Raw genomic sequence first — 15,465 nt, 5'->3', positions numbered from 1 at the left:
CAATAACATTTACCAACTTTCTTGATTGCTCTACATTGACATGAGATACCAACAATAAAAAGGTTTACAAATGGAGGAGAGAATGATTAGTATGGCACCCCCAGTTGTTGGTGAGGTGCAGCAGAAGTATTATGTCCCGTAGGTCTTGTTTAGAAACACAACTAAAATAGTTTGTGCTTATTTTATTATATTTGGTTCAGTAGAGAAATTTTGCTCAACATTTTGATTATTTTTTAAATTTAGCTATAACCAGTGGAGTAGCATGAGTAGTGAAAGATTGGGAAACCTTCTGCTACACAATATAAGTCTTCTGACACTGGTGAAAACTATTCTATCCACGTACTCTTCTAGACAGACATGGGAATAGGCACAGATTTTTATTTTTTACTTACCAGTTACTTAAAAAAAAATCTAAACTTACCCCATTTATATTTTCTTTGGTTTAGTCATACCCCCCGCCCTTCATCCTAATATAACTATGTTGTTACTGTATACCTAGGAGCTGAACAGTTATGTTTTTTTTCAGCATGCTGCTTTAGGTCTGTATCCCACTTTGTACTCCACTTCCATTTAATAGGATATTCTCTGTGATACATTTTATGTCCAAGTGTTACAATGATTGGTTTTCTGGGCTCAACCTCTTATTTTCAAGACATTTTCATTTTCTTCAGTTCCCATGTTTCACATGATGTTTTGAGGTGTAACATGCTATGATGCTGTTATTCTGATTGTTTTTCATTTTTATTTGCATGCTATATTTCCATAAAACACAACCATTCATTAAAACAAATAAAATAAATTACTTTCCATAGATCTGTATTTATTTTAAGTATCACAGCTGTACAATCTTCATACATACAGAAGGAAATGCGCTTTGGCTATACAACGGCATTTAGCGACATTTCCAATTATAATACAACAAGTGCAATGTCACTTAAAATGTACATTTATACAAATTAGGATTGCTTCACTAATACCTGTGACTGTATAAAGCTTGATCTGTGTGAATTACTAAACCACTGTTAGGTTGAATAAAAAACATAGTTAATCATTTTAAAATGGCCGTTTCTGGTTCTCCGTCGAGAAGTAAAAAATATTTGCCATGTAAAATGCAGTTATGCATCTCTTTAAAAATAAGCTACTTGTCTTAAATTCTATTTGTTGGAATAACAAAGCAGCCTTTGAACATGGGCCATTTCTGATATTTCTGCTACAAACACAAGGGGTGTACGGAAATAAATTACAAAGCAGTGGCTCTTGACAAAAGTCAAACTCTTTAGGGATATACACTGTTATTATAAAATAAGCTGGCATAGCTGTATGCCATAAGGTAGTGGTCAAAACATAACCAAACAACGAGACAATGGGCTGTGAGAAGACTAGTGGATGGACACAGTGCTTTTAAGAGTTTTAGAAGTGCATTAGACATCCACCATAACCAAGATGTTCTCCGACCCCCCCCCCCCCCCAATATACTCCAAAAGAGGGCCTGAGATAAAGAACATGAGAAGACATGCATGGCATGAACAATAAATCAGCTCACTAGGTAGGTTCTTAGACGTAGAGATGGGATAAAGTGATGTTATTGCTGTCACTATAACAGGAATATCCCTAGACTTGGGTAGAGGAAAAAAAAAAAAAGTATGCCACCCTCATCACCTTCACAAGGTGTGTCTGGGCAATAAATACAATGCTTTATTGTTCCCTCAGGATCTATTACTCAACTACCTGTTGTAGGCCCTCTCTTTTTTAGACTTCTCAAGTGCTTTACCCATGGTTTTTTCATTTTCTCCTCTACATTCAGGGCAGTACCATTTTCCTTTTGGTTTATGGTTGAGTCCAACACAAGAAAAGTGAAACCATTCAATGGGGCATTCTTCATTATCACAACCAATCATTTCACCATATGAAACTTGGTTACAAAGGCAATAGGTTGGCTCATTGGGGTCAATAGGAAGATCTGCAGGGGATGCTTCTCTTTCAGCTTTAGCTTTCGATCTCTTTTTCTTCTTTGATGTTTTTGGCTTCTTTTCTTTGGGTGTTCCTGATGTAAGGTCATCGTGGTCGTGATTAATTGTGGCATTCTCCCGATTCTCATTGTTCCTCTGCCTTCTAGATCTCTTATTGCTGGTTTTCTCAGTTTGAGAGAGAGCCTCATTTTTAGACTTATCTTGGGCATTCTTGCTGCTATTACTTGTACTGTCATTGAGATCCTGACATGTTTCAAAGAGTTCCACATGACTGTCCACTTGTCGTGTCCTGTTTTCAACTAGTTCCACCATCTGGCTAACTATCTGTATCTTGTCATCACCCAATTCTTGGCTACGAATAAGAGCTCTCTGGATAAACTGCAAAAGGCGCCGCTTCTGAATCGCATCAGATTCACGTCTGTATTTTTCATAGTAGTCATCCAACTCTTTCAGGATCTCTGCAATGACAAAAGTTGAAGTTAATAGAAAGAATCCACCAATGAAAATAAAAAACTTGTGGCAAGAATGTCTCATCCCCTCCACTACATTGATGTGTCGCTTCTGGGCATCTTTTTGCATTTTAGGAGCTTGGCAGCATGAGTAAATCAATTAGCGCGCCCCCTGTCCTTCATGCTCTAGCAGGTCATTCTTCCTGCCATGTACTACATGTATCGCAAGAGTTGTTCACATTTGTGATGCACACTTAGTGTGTATGCATGGTGTTAAGTAGTATTTTGGTCTCTGTGGGTTAGATGAAGGGATGGCATACTGTAGGCTATACTATTCCATGGAAAACTGTAAAAAAAAAAAAAAAATCTTTAAAATAAGATCTTATGGGTGATGGATTCCACTGAACAGAAACTGTACCGTCACAGGCATCCACTAAATAGATACCATGATAGCTTTAATTTATTATGGCATGCCATATATCATTTTTTCACAATATAAAAAGACAACATTTTGTCTTTTATAATGGGTCCTATGAATGATGGATGTCTGTGATGATGGGGCCATATTCTCATATTCAGTTCGGCGATCCCGGTCTTTGTGACATATTGCCCCATCTGTCCCTCTAATAATGGAGTCCCCCACTACCAGTACCTGTCTGGCCTGCCCTGCACTGCACTCCTCCCTCCCTCCTTACTGAAGCAGACACCCCCTTGGTGGTCAGAGGCAGAGTCCTGCTGCAGTACTGCTAGCTCTGAAATGGCATCCCCCTCATCTGCCAACCAAGCAAACTTGTTGGGGTGTACCAGATCAGGACTAGCCTCCCTGACACTTTTCCTTCTACCCCGTTTTCTAACTGTAACCCAGCTAGCTGCCTGACTGTCCAGCACCTCCGTCCCACTATCCTCCCCCACCTCTACCCCAGAGAGTACTTGCTCAGTGAGCAGGAGTCTCCTCTCCAAGTTGTCAATGCATCTCAGTGTTGCCAGTTGCTCCTCTAGATCCATGATCTGGGCTTCCAAATGAACAACTCGCACACATCTAGCACAACAATATGTACCCTCAAACTGCTGTTCAAGGATTGCATACATTGTGCAAGATGCACATTGGACTGCATTTTCCAACATGGAGGCCATATTAGATTTGGTGATTGAAAAAAACAATCAAATATTTCAATTAAACTCCCTGAATTTAAAGTCCCTTATTTTTAAGTCCCTCTCACTTTTATACTCACACTCCATTGTATACGTCACACTCACTTGTTTACAGACACACAATCAGTAGCTCAGACAATCACTTAGTGTACTTGCTTTTATAGTTACCAGACACCACCTCTCTCTTCAACTGCCTGGAAGTGAATGCAAAAGGGATTTACAAAGAGTTTTTCGGTTTTCAACACTTATATCATGGTCCCTCATGTTTCAATATTAATAAGTCCTATGACAACCATTGTATGTTGGCATCATTGTATCTTTAGGGCCCAAGCGCTTCAAACTAGGGAAGAATTCCTTTCCAATTCCAAATACTGCAGCCAGAATAAATCCCAGAATTTATTAACCATTAGGGATCGACCGATATCGTTTTTTTTTTAGGGCCGATACCGGTAATCGGTGGACGTTAGGGCCAATAGCCGATAACTTATACCGGAATATCGGTATAAGTTATCGGCTATTTATCCCCTCGACACCGCTGCAGGTCAGTGATTTAAAGCGGGCGCTTTAAATCAATGCACTGCAGTGGCTTTTGCGGTGCCATAGGCCGGCGCCGTCACCACCACCCGCTTCTCTCCCCTACCTGTCAGGGTGGTCCGGGCCATCCATCCTTCCTTCCTGTAGTGTCCGGTGGCATTCCGGGTGGAGGGTGCACCGGTCCGGGCTGTCCTTTTCCGGGGGTCATCTTCTCCACTCCGGGCAGGCTCCGGCCTAGTACGCTGCATAGATGCCGCTACGCAGTGACGCCCGTGCACAGCGACGCACCTGACGTCGCGGCGTCTATGCAGCGTACTAGGCCGGAGCCTGCCCGGAGTGGAGAAGAGGACCCCCGGAGAAGGACAGCCCGGACCGGTTCACCCTCCACCCGGAATGGCGCCGGGAACTACAGGAAGGAAGGAAGGATGGATGGCCCGGACCACCCCCATTACGGGTAAGTTTTTTTTTTTTTATTGACTCGGAGGGTGGGGGAGGGGCCCGACCAGTATAGCGGTATGGGCAAAAATCCATAATGGTATACCGCCCAGCACTACGGTGGGGGATGCGACGCGGTGGGTCGGGGGGGTGGGGAGGCTGGGAGGTCGCGGAGGGGCGGGGGCGGTCGCGGTGCGGGCGGGGCATTATCGGCAAGGTAATTGCCGATATCGATAATGCCCAAAATCGTGATTATCAGCCGATAATATCGGCCATACCGATAATCGGTCGATCCCTATTAACCATAGCTTGTAATATTAAATGTTTATTTTTTTTAAGTCAGACATCCAGGTCCCTGTTGAACATGTTGAGGGAAACAACTACTACGTCCAGTGGCAGCAAGTTCCATAGTCTTACTGCACTGATACAATTTGAAAAAAAATATATTTTCTTGTTTGTTTGTTTTAGGGATGTCCCGAAACCATTTTTAAAAAAAAAAAAGACAGTACGAGTACCAATACCTTTTTTATTTTAATTTTATTTTTTTCGTCATGTGACAGGTTTTTTTTCTCTTTAATGGGAAAAATTTTTTTTTTTTAGTATTTATAAGCAGAAGGGCTTTTTTTATATTTAAAAATATAATATATATATTTTTTTATTTAAAAACTTTTGAAAGGGGGATATTAGGGAAGGGGTTAATTCACTTTTGTTATTATTACATGTAATCTGTAGATTGCATACTCTGATCAATGCTATGCCATAACATAGCACTGATCAGTGTTATCGGAGCTCCTGTACTATTGCCTGCCATATGGCTGGCAGCAGTATAGGAGCGACGATTGGACAGATCAGAGCATGGTAAGGGACCTCCGGCCATCGTCTCAGCTGATCGGGACACCGCTGTGATCCCAATCAGCATCCCTGAGCTAACCACAAGTAAATTAAAGGACTTTTAGATGCCGCAATCAACTTTGATAACAGCGCCTAAAGGGTTAAGGCAGGACATCACCGCGATCGGTGATGTCCAGCATTAGCCATGGGTCCCAGCTATGACGCTCACTCAACTGCTGTACGCACTCCATTATTCGGGTAGCATGCACAGGGCACCTCCGTGATGCCTGCTATCAGGGATATTTGCACAAGTATATGTATTCGTGCAAATGTCTACTATCGGTCCGGATACAGATACCACTATCAGGACATGCCTAGTTTGTCTGCATATAAAGATCAAGTACCAATATTTTTTTTTATCTAACCCCCCTGTCAAGCCTCTCTGCCCGCCCCTCGCAAATGTCCAATATCAGTACCAATATGGCTACTGGGGCCTCACTACATAAAACTAAGATGACACTTCCTGTTCTGTACAGATCACTTCCCAGCAGTTCCCTCTTTTTCAACACAGACAAGAGTACAGTGAAAGGTGTACACCAGTAATATGGATAACTGAGGTACACACAATAGCTGTTGCTCACAGATCACCCCTCTCCTCTCTGTAGAATGACCTATAAAAAGTTCACACAGCACACCCAGACACCCTTTCCCATTCTCGTGAACCTCAGTTATTGTTGTCTATGTCCATGAGGCTTGCTGTCAAGCATATTTCTAAATGCTGTTAAAGGGGAACTCCAGGTAACAAATGTATCCACTATCTGATCAATGGGGCTCCCTGCTATCTCCTGTACAGGGTTCAGTCACTTATCTGTCCTCAGGCAACATAGGCAAGATCGTAGTATCCATAATAATGTATTAAAAAAATGTAATAAAAAAAAGTTACAGTCAGGAAATCAAACCTAATACACGAGTCACTTATTGGCTAATAGATGTGGGGAGGGGGTCCCAAGCACGATCCCACCCTTATGATGGACATGCACCCTAAGGGGGAGATTTATCAAAACTGTGTAGAGAAAGAGTGGATCAGTTGCCCATAGCAACCAGATTCCTTCTTTCATTTTTCACAAGCCTCTTTAAAAAGTAAAGTAGCGATCTCATTGGTTGCAATGGGCAACTGCACCACTCTTCCTCTACACAGGTTTTGATAAATCTCCCACTAAGAGTCTATGCCAAACAGTGGTCTCCAGCATGCTGGGAGTTGTAGTTTTGCAACAGGTGGAGGGCCACAGTTGGGAGACCACTCTTTGCTAATAGAGCGGAGGCGCAGGTAAATCACATGTTGCACACAACTTTTATTATTTCCTTTAGATAAAATGAATCCCCCCCCCCCCCCTCTCAGAAAGACAACCATACAAGGTGTGTGACAGATGACATACACCTAGTGTACTTAGAAATCTGTCCTGTTTTCTGAAAGATTTAGAAAGGAAAAAAAAAAAACTATACAAAAATTATATCAAATGTATCAAGCCTACAACAGAGTGAGTAAAGAGTAAACAGGACACGTGACCTCCCTATTGTGACCGTCCATAAAGTAACAGCTGGCGACGGCTAATCTGCACGAGCGGCTCCTGCCTGCTGTGGCTACTATGCAGCCCTCCACTAGCCATTCGGGATGGACAGTACGCTGGCTATGGTGTAGAGCGCCTTCAAGCCCTAGATAAACAACCAGCGGACCCCCGCACATAACAATAGCCATTGTGGTAGGAAATCCCTCATCATGCCCACAGAAAACATGGCCGCCGCATACGTATATACTTTCCTGTATTTTCTGCCCATATCAGTACTGTAGGGAAGCAGACTTTATAGCCCGCCCACTCTAAAGACTCCCAGCCAATAAAAACAGGTGGGCGGGCAAGGACATTCAAATGAATGTAAAGAGGTCTACTAAATTGCGAAAAGGGGCGGACCAACCAACAAGGGGCGGGGCACAATAGCAACAAATGAGAACACAACCAGCACCCGGGACGTTCTAAAGTAGAAAGTAGCGGCCAATTAGGACAAAGAGGCGGCGACAACAGAATGACGTATACAGGCCCCCGGTATAAAACCAGCAGTGTGTTCTCTAGTCAGGTTAAAGCGCGGCTGGCGTTCATACCTTAAGTGGTGCTTAGTAATGTACGGTTGTGTGTACATATACAAGTGTACGTGTTCTAACCAGTCCTGTACACGCAAAACAACAGTATAACACATATATACACACAACGACACCGACTGTCCACACACCGCGGCGGCCCCACAGCAGGACGTGACGCGCTCCCTACTATGTATTCACACCGGTCCTCGGTAGCACAATAAGTTACCGCTCACGTTTATAGACCCAGCCCAGGAGAAAAGAAGCAAACAAGGGAAGGCAGCCGGAGACACCCCGAATGTGACGCATTTCTAGCAACGGGGGCCATCTCCGGGGGACCGAGTGACCCGCTCCCGGTGTACGGTGCGGGGGAGGAGGGGGCTCGGCGCACTGCGGCCCCTCACACATCCATGTCTGTACAGCCCGCGGAGTTCCAATGTCACACTTTCCTCCATCACAGGAGAGCGCTAACAATGGTGTGTGACAATGCAGAGCCGGCCAGCTGTGTGCCCGGAGAGCTGGAGCCCACTGCAGGCAGGTAATAAAGATGAACACAATGAAGAAACCCTGCCCACTACTACTACTACAGCTATCCTGGTGACTGTACATTCCTCAGTGCTGCTGTATAACACAGCCCGTCTATTGTGCGCCAGGGAGGATAACGGGGTCCTCCGCACACCCGCCCGGTAAAGCCCTTTTGTTCCGCCCTATGACAAGCACAAGTGTCCCCCGGAGACGGGCAGGGGCACAATGCAGGATGCATATGGAGAAGACGCCAGACAAAACAGCAGCAAAAGTTGCACTCCAGACACTACGGGGGGATCACGTCCAGCAGCCCCTACCTTGGTATTTGGCGTCGATCTCTCGCATCAGGGAAACGTTTCTTTGCAGGTCGAAAGGCAGAGACTCGATGGAGTCCAAGTAATCCTCTACATAGTTCACCATGTGAGTCTGGTCGCCGTTGGTCGGGTTTAACATGTTGTGCTTCTCCTGTGTCCAGCACAAGCCCACCAGGCTCCTGCCAGCTCCAGGATCTGTCCTCTGAGGGCACTTGCCAAGACCACAACCTCCTCCTCCTCTACCCACCTCCTGCTCCGGGGATAATAAATACAGGCAGCAGCAGCCTCCTGGAACTAGTACTGCTGCCGATCGCACGGATGGGGCACAAAAACAAAGGCGATCCCCCGGAGAAGACCCTCCGTGTCTGGCATCAAGCCCCCGGAGACGGGATGCCCGGGCAGAAAACAGGGGCTTGTGCGGCGGGAGAGCAGCGGGGAAAAGTCCGGTAGGCTCAGCAGCTGATTGAATGGCTGTCTTTCTGGACAACTCGGGAACAAGACAGTGGAAGGAGGTTGTGGTGTGTGTAAGGGGGTGGGGAAAGAGGTGGGCGCTGCGAGCCGAGAATGCAGCAGGCAGGAAGATGAAGTGTTGTGGAGGGAGGAAAGTGACAATGATGGCCGGGGTGGACTGCTCGCTGACAGCCCGGATGGACACACAGTATGCCCGCTTAGCACTCACTGGACACTTAGGAAACAGTCCTCTAGCTGTGAAAGGCTGGGGCATGCGCACTGTCACCCCAGCCTCTTAGTGTATCTTTAGCAGGGCTCCTCCTGCTATACGGCCACACACTTTGTGCATACACATAAAGTTACACAGACGTTCATCGTGAACGCGGACATGACATTCTGACAGCGCAGCTCTTGTCACTAAAAAGAACTATCAATCCCACAAGCCACCTGTCACCAGGAGCCAACCAATGGCTGCCGCCTCTCGCCATTTGTGGGAGGGGCTTGAAGCGCGACGCCCTTACAAATCCTTCATCCTAGTCACTAGGTAACGCGCAACGCGCGCCCGCAGTGGGCGGAGCTAGCTAGGCAAAGCGGAAGTTGCTATAGTAAAGGTGGGCGGGGTGTTGCTGAGCTGGGAGGAGATTGGCAGGGCTCAGTGTAGCCATGACAACAACGCCAACAGCCCAGCCCTCGGCCCGCCCACTTAGTGCCAGAGAAATAAATAAATGCAACCTACCTCCTGCTCTAGTGAGGATCCCGGGGATGGAGGGGGGTGCTGGGTAGGCGGATTAGCATTAATGTGTATTGCTTTATTCAGTCAGTAAGTTCATGTTCACATAGAGGAGCGGTTATTATAGGGTTACTGTGGAGCAGGGCGGGAGGAGGAGGGAGGAGAGAATGCAGCAGGCACGAAAATAAAGTGTTGTTTTGGCAGAGAGGTTGAAGTGGACCCGGCTGATCACCGCCATAGTGTGCACAGGGCCAAGCAGGGGGCTCCAGAAGGAGGAGGATAGATGCATGAAGGAGCCTTCCATAAACGTGTACTCTGATCGCCATGGAGGGGAAGTACAGGCAGGCTTCTGCTTAGCTTCTGACACACCACAAGATCTACATTGTTACTGTCATCTATCTGTAAAGATCTATTCAACAAGACAGCTGCCCCCAGAAATACAGCAGGCAGACATGACCTCAGTGATCCTCTTGTTGGGACTATGTATGTATAGATCCTGTGGTCAGTCTCAGCCCCCTAGAAAGAAGTCTGCACACTGGCCCTGATTTACTAAGAGTGTTGTGTAGGTTTCTTTGTTTTCCACGGTATTTACTAAGGTTTCCCTACATTTTCCACTTTCCCTATACTTTGTTTTTTTCATTTGCACTGATCTGTCTGGTTTTCCTAAAATCCACATTTTATGTGGAAACCTTAGTAAATATGTTGGGTTTTTGTGAAAATGTCGGGAAAACGCCCCTTTTTCCGGGTTTTCTTAGCAAAATGAAGAGTTAGTTGGGGTTATTTTCAATTCTGGCGAAGAACCTGACAAAGGATGTCGGGTTTGCAATAGTAAATGAGGGCCATTGTGGTCAACATGGTGGGTGGCTAGAGTGGTTCGCCCGGGCCTCCCAGTAAAGATGGCACTGAAGGGGCCTAGTACCTGATTAAGCTGCCTCCTCCTTTCATCTGAAAGCTGTGGATTGATCTCCACATCCTGAAGGGATCCCTGGCTCTTAGCTTCCTCCACTAGATCAAGTAAGGGATCACCACCCAGCCCTTCCTCTGGTGCACTACATACACTGAGTACCACCTCCTCAGGGTCATAGTATGCCTTCAGCATATTAATGTGGTACTGTCTCTGACCTTTCTCATCAAGGGCTACTACATATGTGGTGGGTTCTAGCCACCGTAAAATGGTAAAGGGGCCCTCCCAGGCCGCCTGCAACTTATTCTGCCTAATGGGGTCCAGAACCATTACCTTCTGTCCCATTTCATAGACCCGGTCCCTTGCATTGCGATCATACCAGTACTTCTGCCTGGACTGTGCTGCTGTGAGGTTGTCATGTACCAGCCCAGTCAATGTCTGCATCCTGTCCCTGAATCTCAGAACATACTCCACCACAGAAGTCTCAGGGGCATGTAGCCCCCCTTCCCATTCCCCTCTTACTAAATCTAGGGGTCCCCGCACTTTGCGACCATACAATAACTCAAAGGGCGAGAAACCTGTAGACTCTTGGGGTACCTCCCTGTAAGCGAATAACAAATGGGGTAAATACTTTTCCCAGTCTCTGCCCTCTGATTCTACAAATGTTTTTAGCATTTGTTTCAAGGTGCCATTGAACCTCTCGCAGAGACCATTTGTTTGTGGGTGGTATGGGCTTGCTACCAAGTGCTGTACATTCACCTTTTTACAGAGGCTTTGCATGAGATTGGACATGAACTGGGTGCCCTGATCAGTGAGCATTTCTTTGGGGAACCCCACCCTGCAGAATATACTGATCAGTGCATCTGCCACCTTATCTGCTCGGACAGAGGATAAGGCAACAGCTTCAGGGTACCTAGTTGCATAATCCACCACAGTGAGAATAAATTGTTTCCCTGTGCTGCTGGGTATAGCTAGAGGTCCCACAATATCCACTGCCACTCTAGGGGAACACGAGTAACATCCCCAGACTTACCCACCCTCTGGCAGACCCGACAAGATCTACAATAATTGGCAACAGCAGTACCCATACCCGGTCAGTAGAAATTGTGTGCCAACCTGGACTTTGTCTTGGCCACTCCCAAATGTCCTGCCAGGGGGGTCTCATGGGCCAACCTCAGCAGCTCTTTCCTGTACGGCCTAGGAACCACTAACTGCCTTTCTCTCTCCTGGGCTCCTAGCATGCCTTTGGAAAGGGACTCCCAGTACAAGATATCATTTTCCCAATATACCTGATGCCCATCTGTGTCAACACCTGTATGTTCAGCACGTTGTCTCAGCCCTTCAATGGAAGGGTCACTGCACAGAGCTTCCCGGAAATGCTAATTTCCCTCCCCCCATCTTGTGGCATCAGGGAGCACAATTCCCCCAGGTGAACTAGCATCCCCACCTTCCTCTGCTGTGGCTTGCAAGTCATACAGTTGCCCCTTGCATCACCATCCTCCCTTCCTTTTAAAGCTGCAGCCCTGGCATGCTGCTGACGCGTTACCACTGCCACCATTGGTATGCCTCCCTGGGGTTTACCTTCCTCCCCCTCAGTTCCAGACATAACAATACAGGCATCATACACAGGGCTCACAGGATTGGGACATATCACTCACTGCTGGTCCCTCATCCTTATATGTCACCAGGGGCACACCAACCCCTCCCCCTAGCCCATCTCCACTAGGTTTTGGCATTGGCAATGCATTGTCACCACATTTCACAATACACCCCATTCCACTTTTGGAAAACATTACTGGTTCAGTCATAGGTAAACAATTATCAATCCCCTGCACCCCCCCCCCCCCCCCCCTAGTTACTACAGTTCACAGTGTCTCTCAAAGTCTCGCACAGTACCTCAGAATGAACAGGGCTCTCTCCTAGCCCATCCGGTGTGCAGGTAGTGTCCTCTGGAGCATAATGACAGAGCATCCGACCCAAATCATTCCCCAGCAGAACATTAACAGGGATGTCCTCAGAGACCCCCACCTCCCGCAAACCTTTGCCTGTACCCCAATCCAGGTAAACACGGGCCATGGGCACAGCAGGCCGCACACCTCCAATTCCTTTTAAGGCCATGGTTCTTCCAGGGATGATGTCCTCTGTATCCACCACTTCAGGCCGCACCAAGGTAAAGGAGGCTCCAGAATCTTGCAAACCCACTGTCACCCGGTCACCCACAGTTACACTCTGCAGGTTATCCGCTCTTTTCTCCACCGCTCCGGACACCAGAAGAACGGCTGTGTATCCCCCAGCTACTGGTGGAGAATTCTTTTTGTTGGGGCAAGTGGCACTCAGGTGCCCAATATTGTTGCATCTGTAACATCGGCGGGTGTCCCCCTGACCCAATGTGGCTCCTGTTGCTTTTGGGAATGATGGCAAGAATTTCCCGGCTGACCTGGTGGTGCTTTGTGGTTGTGTGGCTCCCCTCCAGATACTTGCTCCAGCTTGTGCAGATCCATGCTTTGCTGCTGGCGCCCGGTGCATTGCCGTAGAATGAGATTTGCCATAGAATGAGATGGTCCGCCTCCATCACATCCTATTGGCTCACTCTTGTCACGTGGCATATTTAAACGTCATGCATCGATGTGCACAGCAGTGTCAGTTTGGCTATCACAGGGAGAGGGTCTCCTCTCCCTGTGATAGCTGAAGCTGTACGGAGCTCTCATGGCCTCTGTGGCCCGACAGAAGTTCACACATGTACGCAGCTCATACGGCTGGCTCATATACATTTACTGTTGATCCACAGCGCTATCGAGATCCCGAGGCCCAATGGCGCTGTCATCAGTGTGCGTCCCCGCGAGCGCCCCACGCCCGCAGCTCTACTCCCCGTCCCGATAACGCTCAGGGAGCGGGGAACAGAAAGTAGAGCATCGGGCGCAGGTTACGTTATTCGCGTAGTGCTGCGCATGCGCAGTACTACTTTACCTGCGCCCGATGCTCTATTTTCTGTTCCCCGCTCCCTGAGCGTTAACGGGACGGGGAGTAGAGCTGCGGGGGACGGGGAGTAGAGCTGCGGGTGTGGGGCGCTCACGGTAACGCACATTGATGACAGCGCCATCGGGATCCCCATAGCGCTGTGGATCACTCCCTGAGCGTTAACAGGGGACGGGGAGTAGAGCTGCGGGGGACGGGGAGTAGGGGGACGGGGAGTAGAGCTGCGGGGGACGGGGAGTAGAGCTGCGGGCGTGGGGCGCTCGCGGGGACGCACACTGATGACAGCGCCATCGGGCATAGGGATCCCGATAGCACTGTGGATCAACAGTAAATGTAATAATACAGTAAATGTATATGAGCCGTATGAGCTGCGTACATGTGTGAACTTATGTCGGCCCACAGAGCCCATGTGAGCTCCGTGCAGCTTCAGCTATCACAGGGGGTGATTGAAAGAAGATCCTCTCCCTGTGATAGCCAAACTGACACTGCTGTGCGCATCGATGCGTGACGTTTAAATATGCCACGTGACAAGAGTGAGCCAATAGGATGTGATGGAGGCGGACCATCTCATTCCATGGCAAATCTCATTCTACGGCAATGCATCGGTTGTTGGCAAAGTCATCTCCTAGTTCTGCTGCTTCCATGGCTGTCTTGGGCTTGCTGTCCAAAATCCACTCTCTGGCTTCAAAGCTCCGTGTTTGGAGAAACTGATCCAGGACCATCAAGTCCTCCAGGGCCTCATAGGTAGTGACTTGTAGGCCCCCAATCCATTGCCTGAATGCAGTCCTTAGCTGACCTGCATGTTGAGTGCAGCTTTCTGTGGCACTTTGTTGCAAAGTCCGAAACTTTTTCCGATAAGCCTCTGGAGTCAGATTAAAACTTTTTAGCAGGGCAGATTTTATTGCCTCATAGTCCTGGTCACTCTCAGAGGAAAGAGAAGCAAACACATCCGGAGCTTTCCCTCGCAACCGTGGGGTTAGATATCGTCCCCACTGTTTCTTAGGTAGATGGAACTGCCGGCAAACCTTTTCAAATCCCCTCAGGAACACATCCAGATCACCATCTTTCTCCAACATGGGGAAATGTTCCAAGCGGGGTTTGTGGTCTCCTTGATCCTGCACATCACTCCGTGCGGATGAAGCATCCCCTCTCAGCCTCAGAACCTCCAGTTCATGCCTCCGCTGGGCCTCTCTCTCTGCCGTCTCTCTCTCTCTCTCTGCAGCTCGTATCTGTGCCTCTCTCTCTGCGGCTCGTGCCTGGGCCTCTCTCTCTGCAGTTTGGTACTGGAGAAGCAGTTCCACATTCCCAAGGTGTTGTAAGGCAGTCCGCATATAAGAGTCCAAGGCCTCATGTGGAGTACTGTCCTGATAGGGAGTAATGTTGCTGTGTTCCCCAGGAGATATCAGTCCTTGGATGGCAGTTCCAGCTGTAGGACTTTGCCTCATGTCACTCAGCTCTTCTGCACGGTCATCATACTCCACAAGATTAGCAATAAGTTGTTCCTAGTTCTTTCCTGCAGTAGGGATGTCTTGGCACATTAGCTCCAGTGCAGGCTTGGACTGCTTGCGATATGCCTCCATATTTCCGAGATGAGACAGAGGAGGTAAAACAGGAGATGGGAAGGACAGAACTGTCTTGCACTCTTTTTGTATGTCTTTTAAACCAGCACTGAGCTCTGTCTTTGGAATTTACACACAAGAAGATGTATGCAATTTCTTTTTTAGTTCTAAGATTTCCTTACAGGTAAAATCCAGCAAGCACTAAAAATCTCTAAATTTGTCCCGACGCTGCCACCAGTTGTCACGATCACACCCTATCGGTCCAGCCAAGACGCTAGAGAGAGTGTGATGGTGCAAGGGTTAAAGCCGCCAGACCTCTGGGTATCCACTACTAGTCCCAGCAAGTCACTAAATTAACCCTCAGATAAACGTGTTTCCACCAGATCTGCCTTCAGAAAGGTGAGCTCATATATTTAGACATCAAAGACCAGAGCTGATTAATTAAACATTTAATCTGATAAAAGGTATCACAGTGCTATGCATAAAAATAAACAAATGACATACA

At 47.5% G+C, this 15,465-nt stretch overlaps 1 protein-coding gene across 3 annotated transcripts; it reads right to left on the bottom strand.

Annotated features, from left to right (window-relative positions):
* Window positions 1-799: 799 nt before the first annotated feature.
* On the bottom strand, window positions 800-9,308 carry LOC130355530 (inhibitor of growth protein 1). 3 transcript variants are annotated; one of them, XM_056555775.1, is made up of 3 exons: window positions 9,239-9,308; window positions 3,728-3,765; window positions 800-2,428 (listed from the first exon to the last, which is right to left on the bottom strand). In XM_056555775.1, exons 1-3 carry the CDS (start codon window positions 9,277-9,279, stop codon window positions 1,725-1,727), a joined length of 783 nt encoding a protein of 260 aa, XP_056411750.1. In that variant the 5' UTR covers window positions 9,280-9,308; the 3' UTR covers window positions 800-1,724. The 3 variants fall into 3 exon arrangements, with proteins under 3 accessions (XP_056411750.1, XP_056411749.1, XP_056411751.1); XM_056555774.1 differs by lacking the exons at window positions 3,728-3,765; window positions 9,239-9,308 and adding an exon at window positions 8,345-9,014; XM_056555776.1 differs by lacking the exons at window positions 3,728-3,765; window positions 9,239-9,308 and adding an exon at window positions 6,810-6,829.
* Between the last annotated feature and the right edge of the window lie 6,157 nt (window positions 9,309-15,465).

Source organism: Hyla sarda, chromosome 2 (genome assembly GCF_029499605.1).
Source record: "Hyla sarda isolate aHylSar1 chromosome 2, aHylSar1.hap1, whole genome shotgun sequence".
Taxonomy (NCBI): domain Eukaryota; kingdom Metazoa; phylum Chordata; class Amphibia; order Anura; family Hylidae; genus Hyla; species Hyla sarda.
This window is presented reverse-complemented; position numbering and strand designations above follow the sequence as displayed.